This window comes from Mauremys reevesii, linkage group 10 (genome assembly GCF_016161935.1).
Source record: "Mauremys reevesii isolate NIE-2019 linkage group 10, ASM1616193v1, whole genome shotgun sequence".
Taxonomy (NCBI): domain Eukaryota; kingdom Metazoa; phylum Chordata; order Testudines; family Geoemydidae; genus Mauremys; species Mauremys reevesii.
The window spans coordinates 47,542,755-47,568,382 of record NC_052632.1 but is presented as its reverse complement, the minus strand read 5'-3'; the positions used below and the strand labels follow the sequence as shown (position 1 = coordinate 47,568,382).

The 25,628-nt window shown below is 44.7% G+C and overlaps 1 protein-coding gene across 6 annotated transcripts in view; it reads right to left on the bottom strand.

Moving 5' to 3' along the window:
- Positions 1-2,101: 2,101 nt before the first annotated feature.
- The window catches only part of LOC120373613 (major facilitator superfamily domain-containing protein 1-like), a 32,038-nt gene continuing 8,511 nt past the window's right edge, over positions 2,102-25,628 (bottom strand). For 3 of the 6 annotated variants that reach the window (XM_039492278.1, XM_039492280.1, XM_039492279.1), the window contains 13 exons: positions 22,060-22,146; positions 21,853-21,977; positions 21,702-21,757; positions 20,620-20,763; positions 20,199-20,264; positions 19,958-20,116; positions 16,881-16,996; positions 15,634-15,734; positions 6,256-6,367; positions 5,416-5,553; positions 4,652-4,791; positions 4,317-4,428; positions 2,102-3,060 (listed from right to left, as the gene is read on the bottom strand). In XM_039492278.1, the coding sequence (XP_039348212.1) occupies positions 2,950-3,060; positions 4,317-4,428; positions 4,652-4,791; positions 5,416-5,553; positions 6,256-6,367; positions 15,634-15,734; positions 16,881-16,996; positions 19,958-20,116; positions 20,199-20,264; positions 20,620-20,763; positions 21,702-21,757; positions 21,853-21,899 (1,302 nt within the window). In that variant the 5' untranslated portion in view covers positions 21,900-21,977; positions 22,060-22,146 and the 3' untranslated portion in view covers positions 2,102-2,949. The remainder of the gene's footprint in view (positions 3,061-4,316; positions 4,429-4,651; positions 4,792-5,415; positions 5,554-6,255; positions 6,368-15,633; positions 15,735-16,880; positions 16,997-19,957; positions 20,117-20,198; positions 20,265-20,619; positions 20,764-21,701; positions 21,758-21,852; positions 21,978-22,059; positions 22,147-25,628) is intronic. The other 3 variants (XM_039492275.1, XM_039492281.1, XM_039492276.1) reach the window with 2 other exon arrangements.

Genomic DNA, 25,628 nt, shown 5'->3' with positions numbered 1-25,628 from the left:
TGTTCTGGAAAAGGGGATGTAGGATAGAGAGGTGGCAAAATTTGCAGATAAGGAATTTTGTATTAAGTCCAAAGCTGACTGCAAAGAATCTCACTAAAGTGCATGACTGGGCAAGAAAATAGTAGATGAAATTCAGTCTGGCTAAATTCAAAGTAATGCATATTATAAAACACTCCCAACTACACATACAAAATGATGGGGCCTGAGTGGTAACAGTTAATTTAAGAAAGACATATTAGAGGCATTGTGGACAGTTCTATGAAAACATCTGCTCAATGTGCAGCAGTAGTCAAAAAAGCTGCTAATGTTAAGAACCAATAGGAAAGGGATAGATAAGAGAGTAAGCATACCACTATATAAATCCATGGTATTTGCCCCCCCCTTCCCCTGAGTACTACATGCATTTCTGGTCACCCCATCTCAAAAAATAATGAATGGAAAAGGAACAGAAGGATAACAAAAATAATTAGAGGTATGGCACAGCTGCCCTGTGAGGAGAGATTAAAAAGACTGGGATGATTCAGCTTGGAAAAAGAAATGACTAAGGGGGGGTGGGGGACAAGGCCTATAAAATTACATGAGAACCAAGGGTTACTCAATGAAATAGATGATAGGATGGATCAATCAAAATTGCCTGATTCTATTCATTCCCTTTACAGCATCTGACATTGGCCACTGTCAGGAGATTTATTGTCTGACCCAGTGTGGCCATTATGTTAAGTAGTAACTTTGATAACTTAGTGCTGACAGCTATGTTTTTTTGTGAAGTGTTAGACTGCTGCTTATGATGATGTTAACTAGGCACAGAACATCTGTTACTCTTCTGAGGCAGAGCCCTACTATTTGTGTCCTACACTGGACTATAGAAATCCCAGCATGCATTTCCAAATGCAACTACAGAATGTTACAGCATGGAGGTCTAGTTATTACTATTGACTATAATGCTATTCTGCATTGATGCCAATGCAGAATAGCAGTGATTGCATGTAAAAAGATGCATTTAAAGGGATAGTATAGATGAGGTCTGCTTTACTAACCCATCAAAGTCTCCCCTCACTTAATTGGTGGCTAAAACTATTGTTAGAATCATAGAAGATTAGGGTTGGAAGAGACCTCGGAGGTCATCTAGTCTAACCCGCTGCTCAGTGCAGGACCAATGCCAACTCAATCATCCCAGCCAAGGCTTTGTCAAGCCTGACCTTAAAAAACTCTAAGGAGGGAGATACAACCCCCTCCCTAGGTAACCCATTCCAGTGCTTCACCACTCTCCTAGTGAAATAGTTTTTCCTAATATCAAACCTAGACCTCCCCCACTGCAACTTGAGACCATTGCTCCTTGTTCTGTCATCTGCCACCACTGAGAACAGCCAAGCTCCATCCTCTTTGGAACCCCCCTGCAGGTTATCAAATCCCACCTCACTCTTCTCTTCTGCAGACTAAATAAGCTGTTGTGGACAAATAATACAGGTTCACACTTGGCCCCTAGGAAGTTTCAAGCTAAGTCCCATTATGACCATCTCTATAGGATACATACACACATTACAAGCATCTCCATTGTACTGCGTCATGATAGTAGAAATAGAAGAGAGCATAAGCTATCAAGTTTTCAGGAACAGGCACCATATCTTTCAAAATCTTCTGCCACAGGAACTGGAGCAGGTTATAGCCTCTCCCCTCAGCCTTTCAGTTGCCTTAGTCATAGGTGTTCCTAAAGTCCAGTCCTTCCATTGTTTGCATTAAGTTGTACTGTGAGTCAGAGTAGCTTTAGATGAACTTACACATACTAACAGAAGGCAGAGAGGGAATTGTTACATAAAAACTTATCCTAGCTCAGCTGTGTCACAGGAACAAAATTTGTTGTAATAGAGGATTTCTTCTCTGTAACAATTACTTTAGAAAAGGTTACTTTATTGGACTCATCAGTACACCTTTTGTTCTCACATTAATACAGAAGTTAGTAATTTTACTCTGCAATTGTTTAACCATGTACAAGCAGCAACTTCCAAACTTTTTTTTTTTTTTTTTTTAAGCAAAGCATCTTTCAAGTGGTAGCTCTCAGCTCTGTTTAACAATGAAATTAACACACACTTGAAGCATCATCCTCAATGCTTACAAGAGCACCATTCAAAAGGTTGCATAGTAAAGATGATTATTTTACATATCTGTACAGGTCAATGATCAATGTGCACTGACAATCACTAGTATAAGATCAGGTTTTAAGGGGGTTTATTTACTATTTTTGATCAACAGTTTCATACAATTTGAAGGCAACATTGCTGTATCTGAATAATGCAGCTTGTGGGAGTGTTAAGCAAAAAGTTTGGCTAGTTTTCACATAATTGGTCTTGCCAATTTAAAATAAGTAAAACAATTCCAACAGCCTCTACCAGGACAAAGTGGCACTCTTATTTACACACAGTGAATTTGTGAAAGAACATTGTCAATCAACCGCAATTATTGAAATGGAAGGCTACTCAACCCATTCATGCCACTGTGAAGGTGCAGTGATATTTTAATAAAATACCTTACATTGACACATTTATAATGATGAATTAAGGTGAATTATAAGATGGTATATAGTTGCTTAGAACAAACTTCAGGTGGACTGAGTTTAGACTCTAAACATTGTAGTGTAGTCCATTTCAAAAAGTGCACCACATAAGCTTCATCACTGGCTTAATGTACCATATGGCTGATTTGTTCCTGACACAAGGAACAAAACAACTTTCCCTTCATATGCATAATTCCCTTCATACCAGCTTGTTTTCATGGATGACTGAATAAGGTTACCCTTGTTAAAAAAAACAAAAAAACAAAAAAAAAAAACCTAAAAATATTACAATGTATTCCTTAAAAGCATACAATTGGAAATACAGAAGGACAATACTGTGTCAGCAACCAGTTGTACTCTGTCACTGTAGGATCCAAAACAGGGCATCCTGATGCTTGTTAGTTGATTAACCCTTCATCTCCCACTTCATCCAGGAGCGGTGCTGTGTCTACAGGCTGTCTGACTTGTTCTGCAGATGATCGCTTTGTTGCTCTGTTCAGTGTCCCACCCTGGCAATTCAGAGAAGCAGATAGTGAAACAAACAAGTAGCTTTCCTAGAGAATGTGTATAGCTTACTGTAGGGAGCCAGGGTGGCCCCCTACCGAGCCGGGCCAGGACGCACCGCGTCCCCCGCCGGCGGAGGCGGGGCCACGGCGAGTTCGCTCCACTCCCAGCGGCAGGAGGGGCGGAGCAGGCCGGGACGCGCCGCACGTTCCGCCGGAGGGGGCAGGGCCAGGGCAAGTTCGCTCCGTCACCAGCTGTGGGAGGGGCGGAGCAGGGGGTACAAAGGGCAGGGCCCTTTGCTCTGTGGGGGCGGCGCCATGGACGCAGGCAGAGGCTGACACCGGACTGCTTCCACCCGACCCAGCTGCTGACCCCGGGGAAACTGAGGACCCCGAACCCCTTGAGGAGCCGGAGCTACCCGCTGCGGTCTATCCGACCGAGCCGGAGGTTTGTGTATCCGGACCTTTGGCAGCGGTCCCCTGCTAAAGGGGCCCGCTAGAGACTTTTGCCGGCGTTCCCCTGCCTGGGGCGCGCCGTGGACCACTGCCCGCGGTCCCCTGCCAAAAGGGGCCCGCTAGAGACTTTTGCCGGCGTTCCCCTGCCTGGGGCGCGCCGTGGACCCCTGCCCGCGGTCCCCTGCCAAAAGGGGCCCGCTAGAGACTTTTGCCGGCGTTCCCCTGCCTGGGGCGCGCCGTGGACCCCTGCCCGCGGTCCCCTGCCAAGAGGGGCCCACTAGAGACTTTTGCCGGCGTCCCCGGCCTGAGGGCGCTCTGTGGACAATTGCTAGCCTGCCCGTGCCAGAAGGGCATGCCCCGGGTCCCTCCCCCACCGCCAGCGGAGGTAGCGACAGCAGCCCCGGCTTACACTTACAGACAACCTTTCAGCAGATATTTAGGTCTTCAATATTTTGTGCAACCCATCTTGGGGAAAGAATGTGTGATTAGGCCACCAACATACGTGATACTGGTGGTTCCCACCATTACCCCTCCTATCTTTAAAAGTATGGTAACAAAACACATAAAGCAGTAGGTATCTGCAGGATATTCTGCAGTGACCAACTCAGCAGTACCTATCCTGAGTCAGTGAGAAAACCTTCCTTATACAAACTCTGCACTACCTAAGGTCCCTTTCAAACCAACATTTTGGGAGCTAAGTTTACACCTAAGAACTGCCCCAATGCACTTTTTGTAGGAAATAACTAGTGTCCAAGGCATCTTGCCCTGGATGTAGGAGGGTAATGAAAGTTTAAGCATGTTACTACCTGCTGCTTGTCCACCACGGTGAGGCTAACAGAGGCAGTAATGCATGCAATGGTGTTTGCCAGCAGGAAGATCATCATCTGTTGCCAGCGCCATAGTGGGATCTTTAGTTCACTGTTGGGTCCAGAAGATGAACAAACAATGATCATGTGAGAATGTGTTTCCTCGTGCTATATAACATCCAAATAAAATGAAGCAGCACATAGTGTTGGCTTTTGTGTCCTGAAACCAGGCATGGTTTAGACCACAAACGAAACTGGTTTTATGCTCTCAGTTTAGTCCCCATCAGCACAACTTGTGGGCTTTTGCTTAAGAGACAAAAGGCACTAGTTCTCACCTGGACTTGGTTCCCAGAATGTGTCCAACGATCAGATTGGAGAGACCACTTCCAATCATCTGCACCGAGGTTGCAAGCCCCATAGCTGTACCTAATGTTGCCTGGGGAACCACAAGGGGTATGGATGGCCACAGACTCGCCTGTTGTAAGGAGTAATGAAATGGGCTGATGTTAAAATAGGAAAAGTTTGCTGCCAAGACACTTTCTAGAAGAGTGTAACAATTCAAGCCCCAGCTTCAGGCTACTAGCTGATCGACTGAGGGAGAAAGAAAGTTGTCCCCATTACACATTTGGATGCCTTATGGAGGGGTTTACACCTTCTTCTGACTCATCCACCAATGACCACTATCAGACCAGACGATTACAGTAAATGGATGATGAGAGTGCCTACATCTTTCCTCTCCCGTTACTGCAGTCAACTTAAAGCACACACAATTCAGAGTCAAACATCTCAATAAGGAGCTGGGATAACTGCCTTAGGTGGACACTCTGGATCCTGCTCAAAAGGTGTCCTGAAAGGACAGTACTGCTTAACAGCTAATGTTTCCCACAGACCATGCCAATGGGTTCCTTAAGCTGTTTTGGGTTATACGGAGGTGTTTGCTGACTACATCCTTTGGGCTTTGTAATCCAAAGACCTCAGAATGCACATATGCCCAATGTTTAGCCCTTGGCTAGTGTAAAATGCCAGTGTCTGGAAAGGAGTGAGGAGGGAACCAAAGTTATAAAGTGACCAGCTAGTGCTGTGGCTTCTACATACTTACAGCAGCAAAGGAGTAAGTGATCCCCAGCCAGATGGTAGACACAAGCGGAGGAACGAATGTAAATGCCAGGAGAGCAAAGACTGGCAGAGTCAGCACAGCACAACCAACTGCAAACACACCTCTCAGTCCTACATAGTCCTGATGAAGGACAAACAGAAGGTGATTTACCGAGAGTCCCCCACTGTTTCCACCAGGGTTCCAGTGTGCTCCTCCTCAATGAGCACAGCTGAGCAATGCATGCTGGTAAATGATAACTTATAAGAGTATCAGCTAATGGAAAAGAACACCTCACAAAGTATTCCCAGTTCCTTATATGTACCGAGAGGGACTGAAGAGATTGGTGGGCCTATCAGAGAGTAAGGGTGTTCCAAATCACCTGAATTTGAAACTCCAAGGTTTTAGTTTTAAGGTGGTATGTTGCATTTTAGTGCTTACAGAAGTGAGGGATTGATACATTAGACAAAGCATGAGTTGATTCTGTGCAAGCTACTGCTCCTCATCCCTTACAAAGCTCTGCCTGTGCTCCTCAATCCTGACCTGCAACACTTCCCTCACTGTTTTATCTTGGGCTTCTCATGAGTATTCAGCTATTGGTGTCATACTTCTACAACAGGAACTAAGGGATCAGCGATCAAACTCATTTCACTTCTGACCTAATACAGAATGGTCTTCAGGGTTTCTAAACTAGTCTGTTGATTCCCTGCATCACTAATGACCCAACTCCAGAGCTCTAAACACTCAATCTCTGTCAGAGATGTGCAAAATATTTGTACTAAGCCTTGGTCTATTAGCAGACAATCCACCATGTAGCTGATGTTCTGCTAAGTACTGGGTACTCACGATTAATATGCCAACTGCTGCAGAGAGAACAAGAGAGCTGTCGTATACCGCCCCAGCAATGTAAGCGGCTGCCTGCTGACTGTAGCCAGAGTACTTATCCTGGATAAACTTGCTAAAAATAAAATTGAGGGGGACAAAAAAAAATTACATTAGGATTCTTGGTCTGGTTATCTTGGCACAAAGCAAGTCTGAGCACACATCTGGCCAGGGAGTTTTTAATTAGAGAACTTGTCAAAGCGAAAACTCAAATCAATCTGTATACTCATCATTTTTTAAAAAGGTGTGCTGAACAAAAAGGTCAGTTGGAGGGAGAAGGGAGGTTTGTGCCCTTCCTTGCTATGGCCTGGTCTACACTACGAGTTTATTTCGAATTTAGCAGCGTTAAACCGAATTAACGTTGCACCCGTCCACACAACGAAGCCCTTTATTTTGATATAAAGGGCTCTTAATATCAATATCTGTACTCCCCGACGAGCGGAGTAGCGCTGAAATCAGTATTGCCATTTCAGATTAGGGTTAGTGTGGCCGCAATTCAACGGTATTGGCCTCGGGGAGCTATCCCACAGTGCACCATTGTGACCGCTCTGGACAGCAATCTGAACTCGGATGCACTGGCCAGGTAGACAGGAAAAGCCCCGCAAACTTTTGAATTTCATTTCCTGTTTGTCCAGCATGGAGCACTGATCAGCACAGGTGACCATGCAGTCCCAGAATCAAAAAAGAGCTCCAGCATGGACCGTATGGGAGACACTGAATCTGATCTCTGTATGGGGAGATGAATCTGTTCTATCAGAACTCCAGTCCAAAAGACGAAATGCCAAAACATTTGAAAAAATCTCCAAAGCTATGATGAACAGAGGCCACAACAGGGACTCAACACAGTGCTGCGTGAAACTTAAGGAGCTGAGACAAGCGTACCAGAAAGCCAAAGAATAAAATGAACGCTCACAGAGGGAGGGGTGACTGACGACTGTAGCTATCCCACAGTTCCCACACTCTCTGAAAAAACATTTGAATTCTTGGCTGAGCTCCCAAAGCCTGAAGGATCAAAAACATTGTTGCGGGTGGTTCAGGGTATATGTCGTCAGCCCCCCTCCCCGTGAAAGCAAAGGGAAAAAAATCGTTTCTCACCTTTTTCCAATGTCACCGTATGTCTACTGGATGCTGCTGGCAGACGCAGTGCTGCAGCGCTACACAGCAGCATCCCCTTCCCTTCCCTTCCCGACGGCACAGTAGGACTGATAGCCATCATCGTCGTCCCGTGAGTGCTCCTGGCTGGCCTCGGTGAGGTCGGCCGGGGGCGCCTGGGCAAAAATGGGAATGACTCCCGGTCAGTCTCTTCTTTAAGTTTTGTCTCCTGGAGATTCACTCCTGCCTGGAATATCATGGCAGCTGGAGGCTGCCCTCCCCTCCCCGCTTTGATCTCTGCTTGCAGAGGCAATAAAGTCAGTGTTGTTTCTTATTCATGCATTCTTTATTACTTCATCACACAAATGGGGGGATAACTGCCATGGTAGCCCAGGAGAGGTGGGGGAGGAGGGAAGCAACAGGTGGGGTTGTTGCAGGGGCACCCCCTAGAATGGCATGCAGCTCATCATTTCTGCTGGATGTCTGAGGCTCTGACCCGGAGCGGCCGTTTGCCTCTCTGGTTCTTTAGTAGGCTTGCCTGATATTCTAGGCAGGACTGACTCTCCATTAGACAAAACTTAAAGAAGAGAATGACCTGGGGAGTCATTCCCATTTTTGTCCATGTGCCCCCGGCTGACCTCGCCGAGGCCGGCCAGGAGCACCCATGACAGCAGCAGACGGTACAGTATGACTGGTAACTGTCATTGTCAACTTGCAAAAGGCAAGGAGATGCTGCTGTGTAGCGCTGCAGTACCGCATCTGTTAGCAACGTCCAGTAGACATACGGTGACAGTGAAAAAAGACTGAACGGGCTCCATGGTTGCTGTGCTGTGGCGTCTGCCCAGGCAAGCCAGGGAAAAGGGCATGAAATGATTGTCTGCCGTTGCTTTCACGGAGGGAGGACTGACTGACGACATTTACCCAGAATCACCCGTGACACTGTTTTTGCCCCATCATGCATTGGTATCTCAACCCAGAATTCCAATGGGTGGGGGAGACTGCGGGAACTATGGGATAGCTACCCACAATGCAATGCTCCGGAAATCGACGCTAGCCTCGGTACATGGATGCACACCGCTGAATTAATGTGCTTAGTGTGGCCGCGTGCACTCGACTTTACACAATGTTTCCAAAAATCGGTTTCTGTAAAATCGGAATAATCCCATAGTGTAGACATACCCTTTTATAATGGATAAAGGAGGCCTGAAAGTTTGGGGGCATGGGGAGGGGGGCATGCATCTTGGAAATTCCAGGAACAACAAGTCCTGTTTTCCCTGGTGTTCTCCTTGTGGGAGTAGAAGATTTCTCAGCCCTGAAACTGAAAGGCTGAGAGGGATGTTAAATTTTTAGATACATTAACTCAAAACAGTGGAGGGAAGAAGGATGAGCATTTAGCAACTTCAACCCTCTGATTAAGGGCCCAGAAATTTCCCACTCCAGTTCTCTACTGCTCCAAGAAGATATCCAATAAAAGCAGAGAAGACAGGCCCAAATATTTCTACAGCGGAAAACAAGCTCCTTTGTACATTATGGAGGACAAACCTGGCATAAACCTAGTGTTTTTAAAATCCTTTGTCGGGCCCCTAGATTTCTAGTGGCCAGCCTCTGCTTAGCAGCTTTGAGAAACTAATTTATCTGGAAACCCTCTGCTCACCTAAATTTTGACTGGATGCTTTTAAGTGACTAGAATTATTAAATAATTAAAAATGCTGTCCCTGCAGATTTACTGCCATAGATCCAAGTAATCAATGACACGGAAGGCACTGAGCCATGATTCTTGTTTTGGAAACAAGCCTGGAATTAATCTGCCAAAACAGATATTTGAAACATGACTCTTTGTTCCGGAGGCAGTGTGGAGTATTGCTCCATGACAGAACGTGGGGATACAGCAGTGCAGGTATCAGGCCGTATGGGGACCATTTCTGGGTAAGGTAAGCAGATGACAGCTGGCCAGAGAGCCCATTTCAAGGAGTGCAGGGAGAGCCCCAAAGAGCCAAGTACTGTGCGTTTTGCTTTCAATAGGTTCTAATATTAGGACCTTTTTTGTTAATTGCTGCAGCGGCACAGGAGCCAGCAAACAGAGCTGTAAACGGGAGTTTCTGTGGGAGTTTGCGGGGGAGACTAAGAGATCTAGGCAGAGGAATTGACAGGCTAGTGAAGGGAGGGGGTGGTGTTCTGCCTGGTGCCTGTTGGGGGTTTGTTTTGCTGTAGGTGGTGGTGGTTTGCTTTGGTTTGTGTTTCCTGGACTAACAGGTTTTAGGTGGGAAGGCTATGACCGATACAGAGGCAGCAGTGAAAGACACAATGAGGATGACTGGATGTGGAAGCTGCGGCATGTACATGATCCTGGAGGGGGTACCTGAAAAGAGTTTCGTCTGCATGAAGTGCCGCCTGATGGATCTTTTCTTCCATCAGCTCTGAGGACCAGAGATGCAGGTGGAAACTCTGGTCGAGTTTAGAAGGGGGGTTCGAGTGGATGATGGAGCAAAGACATGAGGAGGCTGAAGGGAAAAGCTCAGACTTGCAGATGGAAGCAGCACCAAAGAATTCTGAGGGGAGACTGCTGGGTGAGGAAAGTGGACAGTGGAAGCATGTGACTAAGAGAACCAGGCAGAGGAAAAGACGGGCCAGTGAAGGAACAGGTTTGCAGAGTTGGAAAATGAAGAAGGGGCACAGCAGGTGGTTGCTGAAGTTGAGGGGGCAAGGAAGAAGAGAAGAACAGCTAGCCCTATAGGAAGAGGTGAAGAGTCAATAGAGACAACACCAAATATGAGCCCCTGGAGGATACCGGATGGGTTGCAGAGGATTGCAAGGGACAATAGAAATCGAGAGGACTTGCAGCCAGAGGGAACAAGGGATAGACCGGAGAATTGCACTGTCACCAGGAAAAGGCAGGTGATTGGGGACTCCTTACTGAGAAGAACAGACAGGCCTGTAACCAGAGCTGATCCAGAGAACAGAAGGGTGTGCTGTCTGCCGGGTGCTAAGATACAGGATGTGGACCTGAGGCTGAAAAGGATCCTAACGGGAGCGGGAAAGAATCCGCTGATTGTCCTTCATGTGGGAACGAATGATACAGCTAGATTCTCGCTGGAACGTATCAAGGGAGACTATGCCAGACTGGGGAAGACGCTTAAGGAAATCGAGGCTCAGGTGATCTTCAGTGGGATTCTGCCTGTTCCTAGAGAAGGGCAACAAAGGTGTGACAAAATTATGGCGATCAACAGATGGCTCAGACAGTGGTGCTATAAGGAGGGCTTTGCGATGTATGGCCACTGGGAAGCATTCATGGACAGAGGACTGTTCTCTCAGGATGGACTTCACCTGAGTAAGGAGGGAAATAGACTTCTAGGATGGAGGCTGGCACAACTGATTAAGAGAGTTTTAAACTAGGAATCTGGGGGACATGGTTGGGAGATGTCCAGGTAATCTCCACACTGGAATTTAACATTGAGAGGGAAGAAAACAAAGTAAGAAAGGATACAGCCGTGGGTAGGAGAATGGACATAAGGAGGAAGGGTAGCATAGATACCAGTCTAATAGGTGATACTGATGATAGAATGTCTGTGCCTAATCGGGTAAAGAATGTGAGTGAAGCCAAACAGCAAGAATTAAGATGTTTGTACACCAATGCGAGGAGCCTAGGTAACAAAAAGGAGGAACTAGAGCTACTGGTGCAGGAAGTGAAACCGGATATTATAGGGATAACAGAAACATGGTGGAATAGTAGTCACGACTGGAGTACAGGTATTGAAGGCTATGTGCTGTTTAGGAAAGACAGAAATAAAGGCAAAGGTGGTAGAGTAGCATTGTATATCAATGATGAGGTAAACTGTAAAGAAATAAGAAGTGATGGAATGGATACGCCAGAGTCTGTCTGGGCAAAAATCACATTTGGGAAGAAAGCTACTAGAGCCTCCCCATAGATAGTGCTTGGGGTGTGCTACAGACCGCCAGGATCCGATTTGGATATGGATAGAGACCTCTTTAATGTTTTTAATGAAGTAAACTCTAATGGGAATTGTGTGATCATGGGAGACTTTAACTTCCCAGATATAGACTGGAGGACAAGTGCTAGTAATAATAATAGGGCTCAGATTTTTCTGGATGCGATAGATGATGGATTCCTTCACCAAGTAGTTGAAGAACCAACAAGAGGGGATGCCATTTTAGATTTGGTTTTGGTGAGTAGTGAGGACCTCATAGAAGAAATGGTGGTAGGGGATAACCTTGGTTCGAGTGATCATGAGCTAATTCAATTCAAACTAGATGGAAGGATAAACAAAAATAGATCTGGGACTACGGTTTTTTATTTCAAAAGGGCTAACTTTAAAGAATTAAGGAAATTAGTTAGGGAAGTGGATTGGACTGAAGAACTTGTGGATCTAAAGGTGGAGGAGGCCGGGAATTACTTCAAGTCAAAGTTGTAGAAACTATCAAAAGCCTGCATCCCAAGAAAGGGGAAAAAATTCATAGGCAGATGTTGTAGACCAAGCTGTATGAGCAAGCATCTTAGAGAGGTGATTAAGAAAAAGAAGAAAGCCTACAAGGAGTGGAAGATGGGAGGGATTAGCAAGGAACGCTACCTTATTAAGGTCAGAACATGTAGGGATAAAGTGAGAAACGCCAAAAGCCATGTAGAGTTGGACCTTGCAAAGAGTATTAAAACCAACAGTAAAAGGTTCTATAGCCATATAAATAAGAAGAAAACAAAGAAAGAAGAAGTGGGACCGTTAAACACTGAAGATGGAGTTGGAGGTTAAGGATAATCTAGGCATTGCCCAATAGCTAAACAAACACTTTGCCTCAATCTTTAATGAGGCTAATGAGGAGCTTAGGGATAATGGTAGGATGACAAATGGGAATGAGGATATGGAGGTAGATATCACCACATCCGAGGTAGAAGCCAAACTCAAACATCTTAATGGGATGAAATTGGAGGGCCCAGATAATCTTCAACCAAGAATATTATAGGAACTGGCACATGAAATTGCAAGCCCATTAACAAGAATTGTTAACGAATCAGTAAACTCAGGGGTTGTACCGTATGACTGAAGAATTGCTAAGACAGTTCCTATTTTTAAGAAAGGGGAAAAAAGTGATCCGAGTAACTATAGGCCTGTTAGTTTGACATCTGTAGTATGTAAGGTCTTGGAAAAAATTTTGAAGGAGAAAGTAGTTAAGGACATTGAGGTCAATGGTAATTGCGACAAAATACAACATGGTTTTACAAAAGGTAGATCGTGCCAAACCAACCTGATCTCCTTCTTTGAGAAGGTAACAGATTTTTTAGACAAAGGAAATGCAGTGGATCTAATTTACCTCGATTTCAGTAAGGCATTTGACACGGTTCCACATGGGGAATTATTAGTTAAATTGGAAAAGATAGGGATCAATATGAAAATTGAAAGGTGGCTAAGGAACTGGTTAAAGGGGAGACTACAACGGGTCATACTGAAAGGTGAACTGTCAGGCTGGAAGGAGGTTACTAGTGGAGTTCCTCAGGGATCGGTTTTGGGACCAATCTTATTTAATCTTTTTATTACTGACCTTGGCACAAAAAGTGGGAATGTGCTAATAAAGTATGCGGATGACACAAAGCTGGGAGGTATTGCTAACACAGAGAAGGACCGGGATATCATACAGGAAGATCTGGATGACCTTGTAAACTGGAGTAATAGTAATAGGATGAAATTTAATAGTGAAAAGTGCAAGGTCATGCATTTAGGGATTAATAACAAGAATTTTGGTTATAAATTGGGGACACATCAGTTGGAAGTAACAGAGGAGGAGAAGGACCTTGGAGTATTGGTTGATCACAGGATGACTATGAGCCACCAATGTGATATGGCTGTGAAAAAAGCTAATGCAGTCTTGGGATGCATCAGGTGAGGTATTTCCAGTAGCGATAAGGAGGTGTTGGTACCGTTATACAAGACACTGGTGAGACCTCATCTGGAATACTGTGTGCAGTTGTGGTCTCCCATGTTTAAGAAGGATGAATTCAAACTGGAACAGGTACAGAGAAGGGCTACTAGGATGATCCGAGGAATGGAAAACCTGTCTTATGAAAGGAGACTGAAAGAGTTTGGCTTGTTTAGCCTAACCAAACGAAGGCTGAGGGGAGATATGATTGCTCTTTATAAATATATCAGAGGGATAAATATCAGGGAGGGAGAGGAATTATTTAAGCTTAGTACCAATGTGGACACAAGAACAAAATGGATATAAACTGGACACTAGGAAGTTTAGACTTGAAATTAGATGAAGGTTTCTAACCATTAGAGGAGTGAAGTTCTGGAACAGCCTTCCAAGGGGAGTAGTGGGGGCAAAAGACATATCTGGCTTCAAGACTAAGCTTGATAAGTTTATGGAGGGAATGGTATGATGGGATAGCCTCATTTTGGCAATTAATTCATCTTGATTATTAGCAAGTAAATATGCCCCATGGTCTGTGATGGGATGTTAGATGGAGTGGGATCTGAGTTACTACAGAGAATTCTTTCCTGGGTGCTGGCTGGTGAGTCTTGTCCACATGCTCAGGGTTTAACTGATCACCATATTTGAGGCTGGGAAGGAATTTTCCTCCAGGGAAGATTGGCAGAGGCCCTGGAGGTTTTTAGCCTTCCTCTGCAGCATCGGGCACGGGGTCACTTGCTGGGGGATTCTCTGCACCTTGAGGTCTTTAAACCACGATTTGAGGACTTCAATAACTCAGACATAGGTTAGGGCAGGGGTCGGCAATCTTTCAGAAGTGGTGTGCCGAGTCTTCATTTATTCACTCTGATTTAAGGTTTAGTGTGCCAGTAATACATTTTAACGTTTTTGGAAGGTCTCTTTCTATAAGTCTATAATATATAACTAAACAATTGTTGTATGTAAAGTAAATAAAGTTTTTTAAATGTTTAAGAAGCTTCATTTAAAATTAAATTAAAATGCAGAGCCCCCCGAACCGGTGGCCAGGACCTGGGCAATGCAAGTGCCACTGAAAACCAGCTCGTGTTCCGCCTTCGGCACCTTTGCCATAGGTTGCCTACCCCTGGGTTAGGGGTTTGTTCCAGGAGTGGGTGGGTGAGATTCTGTGGCCTGCATTGTGAAGGAGGTCAGACTAGATGACCATAATGGTCCCTTCTTTCCTTAAGTCTATGAACCTATGAAGCGTGCAAGGACCCCTCCCCACCCCAAACTGCTGAGCTGTTTGTTTATATTTATAAATATAGAGCCCTCCTTTTCATTTTTCTCCCAAGATCTCAAAGCACTTTGCTAATGTTAAGTTTTGCAAGCCACCTCTTAGAAAAGTAGAAGTATAGCCATTTGCAAAATGAGGAAACCAGACAGAGGAGAAGCACTTTCCCCAAGGTTATATAGAGTCTGTGTCAGAGCCACGGTGGGAAGAACCCAGGTCTCTCAACCCCTAGTCTGCTACTCTAACTGCATTCCCTCCCACTGAGGTTCTAAAATTTTGGAAATGGCAGTGTGCTGTAGGAACTGCCATGCACAGCAGTTTTAATCTATGCCTTATCTTAAGATGCTGGCTGCTGGACACCTTCCAGGCAGCTGCTCACATGTGTAGCAGTCCCGGGAGGCACCTTGGGAAGGCTGCAATGGTTCTGAGTTGTTTAGCCAGGAAACACTTTACAGCATCATGGCCATGAATCTGATCCCACTGGAGCCCTCAGCACCTTCCTCCTGTTGACATTGCCACTACAGTAAGTGTTTTACTTGAATGGATTTATGCAGCACAAACCCCCTGACCCCAGAAGCTGGGCAGTTACATCTAGATGCACTTCATGAGCCTTTCAGGTGCCGGTCAGATGGGTTTCCTCTTTGCCATTGTCCCACCTAGGTCAGGGGAGAAGTATTAATTTGCAGGAAAGCAAATTTGGAATGTCTCCAATCTTTGGAATTCTGGAAGAATCCAAGTTCCTTTAAGGTTGCTTTGGACTGGAAATCCCCATGTCTCGCATCATCTTCAGAGATGGCTGCATAACACGGTACAAGGGAGATAAGAATCAAGGACCCTGATGTTCTATAGCTAAATGTTAAGCACCTTGCTTGAGAGGGACATTGCTCCCTTTCTGGCTTTGTGCTCACAAAGGCAGCAGTAAACAAGCTGTTTGGAAAGCTCCCCATTCCTCTGAGATTCCCAGGCTAGCTGAATGGAGAGGAAGATGGACACTGTTAGCTCTGTACCAAAGCTCCAGTGCTGGGAACAGTTACCAGCACCAATGCTACCTTTCTGGTCAGTACCTGGCATCTGCCACAAAAGGGAAGACCCCGTTGTAGAAGAACATGATGGTTAGGACTAGGAGCCAGTAGCGAAGTGGCAGTCGCCGGACATCCTGAACTCGCTGTAAAGAGAAAAGCCCCCTAGATTAATAGGATACAGACTACTTCCAACTTCATAATGATGTTACCTTCTTCCTCTACTATTCCATGAGAAAGGCCAGCTGGTGACTGGAGTCTGAAAGGTCACTCATTCGCTTCTGGGAGTTCCAGCATTTGCTGTGCCCCTCCATACCCACACACCACCCTTCTCTGGCCGTATGGTCAAGTGCTTTTTCTTCCCTTCATAAAAGTCTGTAGCAGCAGAAGACTTTTCTGAGCAGAACTAGCAGCTGCCAGAGGCAAACCATGGGATGAAACACAGCAGGGATGTAGGTACAACTAGGAGTTATTAATGAAGGGAAATATCAGAATATAACCAGTACATTAAGAATGGAAAACTATCATTAAGACCTTCCGTCAGGGTATACTCTTCTGAAGTTTAATGGATCTGATGACCTGAAGCAATGGCAGCCCTGTTACTTGGGACACTAAGGGTATGTCTACACTGCAATTAGACCCTCATGACTGGCCCATGCCAGCTGACTTGGGCTCACCAGGATGTTTAATTGCAGTGTTGAGATTTGGGAGGGTCCCAGAGCTCAGGCTGCAGCCTGAGCCCTGAACGTCTACACCACAATTAAACAGGCCCTTAGCCCAGCTGGGCTAGTCAGCTGGCATGGGCCAGTCACAGGTATCTAATTGCAGTATAGACATACTCTTGGAGAGTGTAGCACAAAGACTGGTTCTGCCTTGGCAGGAAGATGGGCTAGTTCTGACCAGATTACTCTGTAAATCACACAAGAGGAGGCTAGAATCTCATCTGTATTCATAAGCAACTTGCACAATGAACTCAGGTGAATGTTTGCTGACTCCTCATGCTCAGAGTGCTGGCTCTGGTCTCTAATAGGCTGGCAACATTTATTCTCTTTGTTTAGTTTAATTTTCATGATCCCTTGTTGTTTGCAGCTGCAGAAGCCTAAGAGACTTATGTGAAGAACTACCATATAAAACTTGGATAAGTGGCATTGGCTCCCTCTTCTGGCCAAGATCAGCTACTGCTATTGAAAACTTTAGTCACAAAATAAACTCAGCAGAGACAACAAAATTCAGTTTAGCCCATGCCAGAACCTCAAGGCTCTGGAGGAAAAGGCGGTCTGTATTCCACATACCACTTTCTTGGACTCTTGCTGGATAACCCCATCCAAGCCAAGCTGCTTCATGCCCACTTTGTCCAACATGCTGACTGTGATGGCTGAAATAAAACCCAACGTACAGAGCAGGGTACCTGCAAACACAGAAGAGATTTTAGGACTTCCCTGGAGCAGAGAGAGCTGAATGACAGAGCCCTCTGCACGATTCATCTTCCTGACTTCTCTCTTACAACATGACTAGCACTTCTCCATTGAGCCACAAGTTGGATCCTTTACAATGTATGGATCAGCACAAGGCTGAAAAATTTGGGTTGCAAACATTCTATGATTCTAAGATGGGTATTTAGTTGGGTTTGGTCCTGCTTTGAGCAGGGGGTTGGACTAGATGACCTCCTGAGGTCCCTTCCAACCCTGAGATTCTATGATTCTATGATTGTAAGGCCAAGTTTTCACTTATTTTATAAGATCTGATAATATAATAAGATCTGATTGCCTTCTATGATGAGATAACTGGCTCTGTGGATATGGGGAAAGTGGGGGACATGATATATCTTGACTTCAGCAAAGCTTTTGATACGGTCTCCCACAATATTCTTGCCAGCAAGTTAAAGTAGTATGGACTGGATGAATGGACTATAAGGTGGATAGAAAGTTGGCTAGACTGTCGGACTCAACGGGTAGTGATCAACGGCTCAATGTCTAGCTGGCAGCTATCAAGCGGAGTGATCCCCAGGGGTCAGTCCTGGGGCCGGTTTTGTTCAACATCTTTATTAATAATCTGGATGATGGGATGAATTGCACCCTGAGCAAGTTTGCAGATGACACTAAGGTGAGGGGAGAGGTAGATATGCTGGAAGGTAGGCATAGGGTTCAGACTGACCTAGACAAATTGGGGGATTGGGCCAAAAGAAATTTGATGAGGTTCAACAAGGACCCCATGCACTGCTACAGGCTGGGGACTGACTGGCTAAGCAGCAGTTCTGCAGAAAAGGACCTGGGGATTACAGTGGATGAGAAGCTGGATATGAGTCAGCAGTGTGCCCTCGTTGCCAAGAAGGCTAACGGCATATTGGGCTGCATTAGTAGGAACGCTGCCAGCCGATTGAGAGAAGTGATTATTCCCCTCTATTCAGCACATGTGGAGTACTGCGTCCAGTTTTGGGCCCCCCACTACAGAAAGGATGTAGACAAAGTGGAAAGGGTCCAGCGGAGGGCAACAAAAATGATCAGGGGGCTGTTGCACATGACTTATGAGGAGAGGCTGAGGCAACTGGGCTTGTTTAGTCTGCAGAACAGAAGAGTTAGGGGGGGATCTGACAGCAGCCTTCCACTACCTGAAGTGGGGTTCCAAAGAAGATGGAGCTTGGCTATTCTCAGTGGTGGCAGATGACAGAACAAGGAGCAATGGTCTCAAGTTGCAGTGAGGGAGGTTTAGGTTGGATATTAGGAAACACTATTTCACTAGGAGGATGGTGAAGCACTGGAATGGGTTACCTAGGGAGGTGGTAGAATCTCCATTCTTAGAGGTTTTTAAGGCCCGGTTTGACAAAGCCCTGGCTGGCATGATTTAGTTGGGGTTGGTCCTGCTTTGAGCAGGGGGTTGGACTAGATGACCTCCTGAGGTCTCTTCCAACCTTAATCTTCTATGATTCTATGCTTTAGTATTAATATTTCTGCTTATTGACACCTTCCTCCCCCAGCTGAGGATTAAAATAGTCCTAGTTATTGAAAACGGCTAAAGAGACCAGGAGACCATGGGACCAGGAGATCACCCGGCCTGTCTCCAGAAAACAGATGGGAGAAAAACAACTCCCATACTTGATGGTCTGCCTCACATTTGTAGAGTAACTGCAGATAAGGAAGGTCCAATTGAGCCTTGGTGTAAACAGGTACAACTCAGAAATAAATCAATGGAGTTATGCTGGGTTATACCAGCAGTGAATTTGCCCCCAAGTGACTGTTGCAAATCAGACTAGTTTTTTATCTGAATCCTTTGGAAAAATCGAGCAAAGTTCACTTGAAAAGCCTGTTCAGATGTGCGTTTGCTTAGCATTGGTGTATTTAACCCTCCACATGTAGGATACTCAAGTTGTTCTGATGCTGCTGCAATTGGAAAATGATCACCCAAGTACACAGCAAAGATCTGGAGGGGAATCTGTTAAAGCAGAGCTGGTTGAGAGAACATCTTAGTAGAGCAGAGGGGCAGGATTTTTCTCATAGTTGCCTCTCGGCTGGAATCACATCCCTGAATAAGACTGGTACAACATTCACTGATTTGTTACTTGGTAAGTATATTTATCCTACACTCCCCATCTCCAAGAGACCCCACACAAAGTACAAACACAGTGATTCCCTTTACCATCTCCTCAAAGGCATTTTTAACACACCCACCACCATAATACCCAGGCACCATCATCATCTAGGCAATATTATGACCCTACATCATAGTGTCTGCTACACAGGGATTCCATTTGTCAATGTGAAAAGGAAAAAACCGTCAAGCAACATGGAGGCCAGAGCAGAACTACATCAAAAACAGGGAAGTGAAAATCCCGCCCCCCCGTACATACGCGCGCATGCACGCACAGACACATGCTTTCTTGAGGTGAGGTCTTAAATCTATAAATATTCAGAATTTGACCCATGTTAAAATATGTCTACAGGCAAAACTATCATCGACTCAGTGGGAATTGGTCAGAGTGCATTGCCAACCCAGAATATGGCAGTGTGTGTGTACACACACAAGTAATTCAGTTTTACTCCATTGATTCAATGAGAGTATACATTCACACACAATACTGTTCACACGTTCCTGCAAGTGTTGTAAAGTCACAGAAAGGCTGCAAACAAAGCTAGAGGCAAATGCAACAGTTTTAGAAGGAAGCTTCAGCCAGCAATGAAGCATCTTCTATTGTGTCCTCAAGCCAGGAAGGAGAGCAAGGGAATGCTGTCTGGAAGACACACAGCCCACCTGCCACACACCAGGTTCACTATCTTTCCTATGCATATTCTTTACCAGAGTTAGACAGTATCGCTTGGCTGCTTCGTCTTGGGCCTAGAAGCAAGTGAAGCAGAAGCCAGAAGGAAAAGCTCACCTCCCCAGAGTGTCCACTGGATACCGAAGTGGGTCTCAAACTGCTGGGTGAAGAAGAAGTTGAGGACACTCCCAAGCCGGGAGAAGGAGAGGGTCAGTCCAAATGCCAAGGCCAGTTCCTTCCCCTTGAACCAGAAGGCAGTGATGCGATTCTGCACAACTTGGAGGGGGTGGGAACAGAGGAGAAAGGGCTATGTCAATAGATGCACAGAAACCGAGCCTAGTGCATTAAACACACTTACCTGGGGCAATTTCCCAATTCATGCTTGGTGGGCCAGATGGAATCAGAGTCAAAGACTCTTGGATATCTGAGGTAGAGATACAGTGTGTCAGATTAGCACCCCTTTGGGATAGCCCTTACCACTGCCGCAACAGGGGGGAGGTCAAGTGGCTTCTGAAAAGCCAAGCTGTAGTGTGAGTATTGCAGCTGCTGCTCCCAGGAGGGGGCAAAGGCTGGTTAAAATTGTGGATCTTAATATTAGAAGGGCAGATGAAAGTTCTACGCTCCCAGCAGGCAGACCAAATATTCTGTCCTCATCCATCACCACTCAGGCCTGGTTCCTGGTGCACAGAGCAGGTGAAGGTCTGACTGTAGGAACAAAGGCCCAGGGACAAAAATCCCATTTGGGGTCTAACCAGGACAGGAGTTCTCAGATTCCTTACTGGTAAGTGACCCATTCCCAGATCCAAACAGCAACCGTCCCATCAGCATCAGCGGCAGAAGGTACTGAGTTCCCTTGAAGTGAGAGCCCAGAGCGAAGATGGACGATCCCAAGACAATCAGGAAAGAGAAAAGAAAGACACCAACTAGGGAGGGAGACAGAAAAACACAGGGACACATTGAAATAAAGGCAATGGATAAATAAAATAAAATAAAATAAATAAAGAGAAAATTACTGTGCAATAGGAAAGGAGCTCTGAATTTTTATCCCAGGACAGGTAAATCCCTGGGTCTCCCATCAAATTTTCTCTATGACATATTATTTTACTACTATATAGCCCCTTTCATTGAAGGATCTTAGGTCACTTTGCAGAGGAGAAAAATATTATTGTGTGCCTTATACATGGGAAAACTGAGGCAGAGGAACGTTAAGTGGCTCAACCACAAGCCTATAGGCTTCATACTCCTGAGTCTTACTCCTAGCTCTGCCATTGACTCTTTGATGTTGGCCAAGTAACTTCACCTCTGTGTCAGTGTCCTCATCTGCAAAAACAGAGACAAGAATGCTGACCAGCCCTACACGGAATAGCCAGGACTGCATTCTTTACTGTGTTGTGGAGCTTAGATACCATGATGACAGATACCAAATAGAAGGCCATGTAGAAGAGAAGAATACAGGACTATCAGACAGTCACATCCACTGCCAGCTCTGAACTTATCTGTCTTCCTTTTATCGCGTGTCAGGAGATTAAAACAATGTTTACTCAACTGTTGTGTGTCATACTAAATTCTAGTGATCTACAATCAGGCCAAAGGGAGAACTGTGCAAGTTAACAGCAGAGATCCCTTATGCTTGTAATTCTATGGAGCAGCCTTTGTTACACTCATCTTCTCTTCACACCAGAAGGAAGTATCTTCCTTGGTTTGCTCTGTTTGTTGCCCACACTGCTTCATGCTGCAGGACCTTACTGAAAAGGTAATTCTGGTGTTGGGAAGCAATATCTCTTTCCATTGAAGGAATAGCTGGAAAGGTCACTTCTGTGCAAGAAGAAAGATCAGCTATAACGAAATAATTGGGACTTACAGTGATTTCCCAGTTTATCAATCAGGAATCCAGCCAGAATCACCACCAGCGCATTCCTATGGAGAATACCACAAACGTTTGGTTTTACTCCCTGCACATCCTATGACCAGTGCACATGATGCCTCCCCTAAACAGAAGAAAGGTGACTCACGTCCAAGCATAGATTGCATACAGCAGGTTGTACTGTGCAGGCGTCATCCCCAGACCTTCCACGCAGGCCAATGTGCCATTATGTCCAGTGCCATTATGCTGGGTTCCATTGGGGCAGGTTAGGTTCTGTGTAACAAGTTGACATAAAAAGTCTGTATTCCAACAGTAATAGAGGTCTAATTTGGATTTACACAATAATTAGCCAAACCTTCTTTTTGGGTGGTGGGCCTCAATAGGTACAAGAGCCTGGTTTTGACTTCCTTTCTAGACTCATCTCCACCACTCACTTCCCAACCTGATAGAAGGAATTCAAAGATTTTCAGTGGCCTTGTGTGTATAGCGTATGCATCTTGAGGATACGATAGTAATTAAAATGTTCTGAGTGACAAAGGAGCTGAAACAATATACAAGGGATCATAAGAGACTACAGCAGAACCTATTTCCCACTGGCAACTGGGAAACCCATTGGAAATTACTGTGGTTTGACATTCGTAGACTGTGATACCAAGTATCAGAGGGGTAGCCATGTTAGTCTGTATCCACAAAAACAACAAGGAGTCCAGTGGCACCTTAAAGACTAACAGATTTATTTTGGCATAAGCTTTCATGGGTAAAAAACCCACTTCTTCAGATGCATGGAGTGATAATTACAGATACAGGTATAAATATATATTGGCACATGACTTTGATAGGAGCTGTGGGGTCTCAGCACCTCTTATAAATACACCACTGAGATTTGAATCAGAGAGAAAGGCAAGGATACTGCATTGCAAAATGCACTTGGTCTGTGTATTGTAATCAGCTGTAGCTTAATTTTTAATGATCTGATACTAAATAAAGGTACAGAGAAGTGTTCTGCAGCAGCTTTTATAAAACTAATGAAGCCTCAGTAATGAGACCTCATTCCAGCTCCCTGCTATAAAAACTTTTAGGAGATCTGGTTCCAATTCCTTATAAATCATAGTTCAATGCCATCACCACAAAACAGTAGCAATGGTGCACACTCTCCTTCTCTGAACCCATCTTAGTTTGGGGTCTCTTCAGAAGTCTTTATTATCTGAGTGTGTAAGAATTTCTTGCAGGCCTTCTAAAAGTCATAGGCCCAGCTCCATAATCTAGGAAGGACAGTGAACTTTAGCCAATCACATGTCTTGGATCTACTAGCAGAGGGTGCACATGAGTAAACCCATCCCTTTGCCAGAGACTGAACATAATCCATCAGCAGTAATGATCAGCAGGGATCCTAGTTTTCTGTGATAAAAATAAAAAAATTATCTGATTAAAAAAGCCCATAAAAATCCATTTTTTTCCACGATTAAAATGAAACGCTGAACTTTAGTTTGCTTAACCATAATATATGTATAGGTATCAGTAGAACACAATGTTTATTGATGTATTTACAATTTTTAAGCTGGCAGACCAGGCCCCGCCCATTCGCCTGATTTACTGAATTTTTGATTACCCAATCTAGCCTTGCTCCCAGTTAGATTGGATAATCAGGATTCCACTGTATATGTTCTTATTTTTTCACAAAATGTAAAAACTAAAGATTCTCTGTAAAAATGCAAATTCCGTGTTTTTCCTTGACAAATGGATTTCTAGGATCCCTGACAGTCAGTGTGTGACGCTCTGTACCTCAGGGAAACACCCAGCGCCGCCATGTTCATCCGTGTAAAATGATTGTGTGGTATCCAATGCAAAGTTTGTCATGTTGGGTGTCTTCGGAAGGCTCATGATGCCCTGAGCATTGTTGTTACAGTGATGTTATAGTACTTGTTACAGTAATGTTATAGGTTATAATTTCACGTATAGAGGTACGAGGCTGAAAATGTATCCTCCTGGCTTAAAATAAGCCCAGGTAAAATCTCTCCAAGAGCAGAGGGGCATGTATGGGACAAACCCAGCACAGCCTCATAGGAACAAAGCACACTGGCCTAGGCAGGAAAAAAGGATCTGTTGGACTCTTGAGTGAGTCACCCCCATTCCTTTGGTCAGTTTGAGACTACAATGAGGTAATGCTCACCAGACTCTGAAAGCGGCGGGGAGGCAAAGCCAAGAGGGAAGAAAGGACATGATTAAATGGAGAGATGTTTGCCATGCTTGCTCTCTCTCACTTCCACCTACATCTATAGACACCACACCAAGAAACTGAAGTGCTGATCAAAGGGGTAAGCCTGGCTGAAGAGCAACTAGCCAGCCTGTGGTGAGAGGGGCCCCTTGACGATCAAAATACAAAAGGAGCGCTTAAAGATGATAAAGTCATTGCGGAGAAACTAAATGGATTCTTTGCTTCAGTCTTCATGGCTGAGGATGTTAGGGAGATTCCCAAACCTGGGCTGGCTTTTGTAGGTGACAAATCTGAGGAACTGTCACAGATTGAAGTGTCACTAGAGGAGGTTTTGGAATTAATTGATAAACTCAACATTAACAAGTCACCGGGACCTGATGGCATTCACCCAAGAGTTCTGAAAGAACTCAAATGTGAAGTTGCAGAACTATTAACTAAGGTTTGTAACCTGTCCTTTAAATCGGCTTCGGTACCCAATGACTGGAAGTTAGCTAATGTAACGCCAATATTTAAAAAGGGCTCTAGAGGTGATCCCGGCAATTACAGACCGGTAAGTCTAATGTCGGTACTGGGCAAATTAGTCGAACCAATAATTAAGAATAAAATTGTCAGACACATAGACAAACAAACTGTTGAGCAATAGTCAACATGGTTTATGTAAAGGGAAATCGTGCCTTACTAATCTATTAGAGTTCTTTGAAGGGGTCAACAAACATGTGGACAAGGGGGAATCCAGTGGACATAGTGTACTTAGATTTCCAGAAAGCCTTTGACAAGGTCCCTCACCAAAGGCTCTTACGTAAATTAAGCTGTCATGGGATAAAAGGGAAGGTCCTTTCATGGATTGAGAACTGGTTAAAAGGCAGGGAACAAAGGGTAGGAATTAATGATAAATTCTCAGAATGGAGAGGGGTAACTAGTGGTGTTCCCCAAGGGTTAGTCCTAGGACCAATCCTATTCACTTTTTTCATAAAAGGTCTGGAGAAAGGGGTAAACAGTGAGGTGGCAAAGTTTGCAGATGATACTAAGCTACTCAAGATAGTTAAGACCAAAGCAGATTGTGAAGAACTTCAAAAAGATCTCACAAAACTAAGTGATTGGGCAACAAAATGGCAAATGAAATTTAATGTGGATAAATGTAAAGTAATGCACATTGGAAAAAATAACTCCAACTATACATACAATATGATGGGGGCTAATTTAGCTACAACGAGTCAGGAAAAAGATCTTGGAGTCACCATGGATAGTTCTCTGAAGATGTCCACGCAGTGTGCAGAGGCAGTCAAAAAAGCAAACAGGATGTTAGGAATCATTAAAAAGGGGATAGATAATAAGACTGAGAATATATTATTGCCCTTATATAAATTCATAGTACGCCCACATCTCGAATACTGTGTACAGATGTGGTCTCACCTCAAAAAAGATATTCTAGCACTAGAAAAGGTTCAGAAAAGGGCAACTAAAATGATTAGGGGTTTGGAGAGGGTCCCATATGAGGAAAGATTAAAGAGGCTAGGACTCTTCAGCTTGGAAAAGAGGAGACTAAGGAGGGATATGATAGAGGTATATAAAATCATGAGTGATGTTGAGAAAGTGGATAAGGAAAAGTTATTTACTTATTCCCATAATACAAGAACTAGGGGTCACCAAATGAAATGAATAGGCAGCAGGTTTAAAACAAATAAAAGGAAGTTCTTCTTCACGCAGCA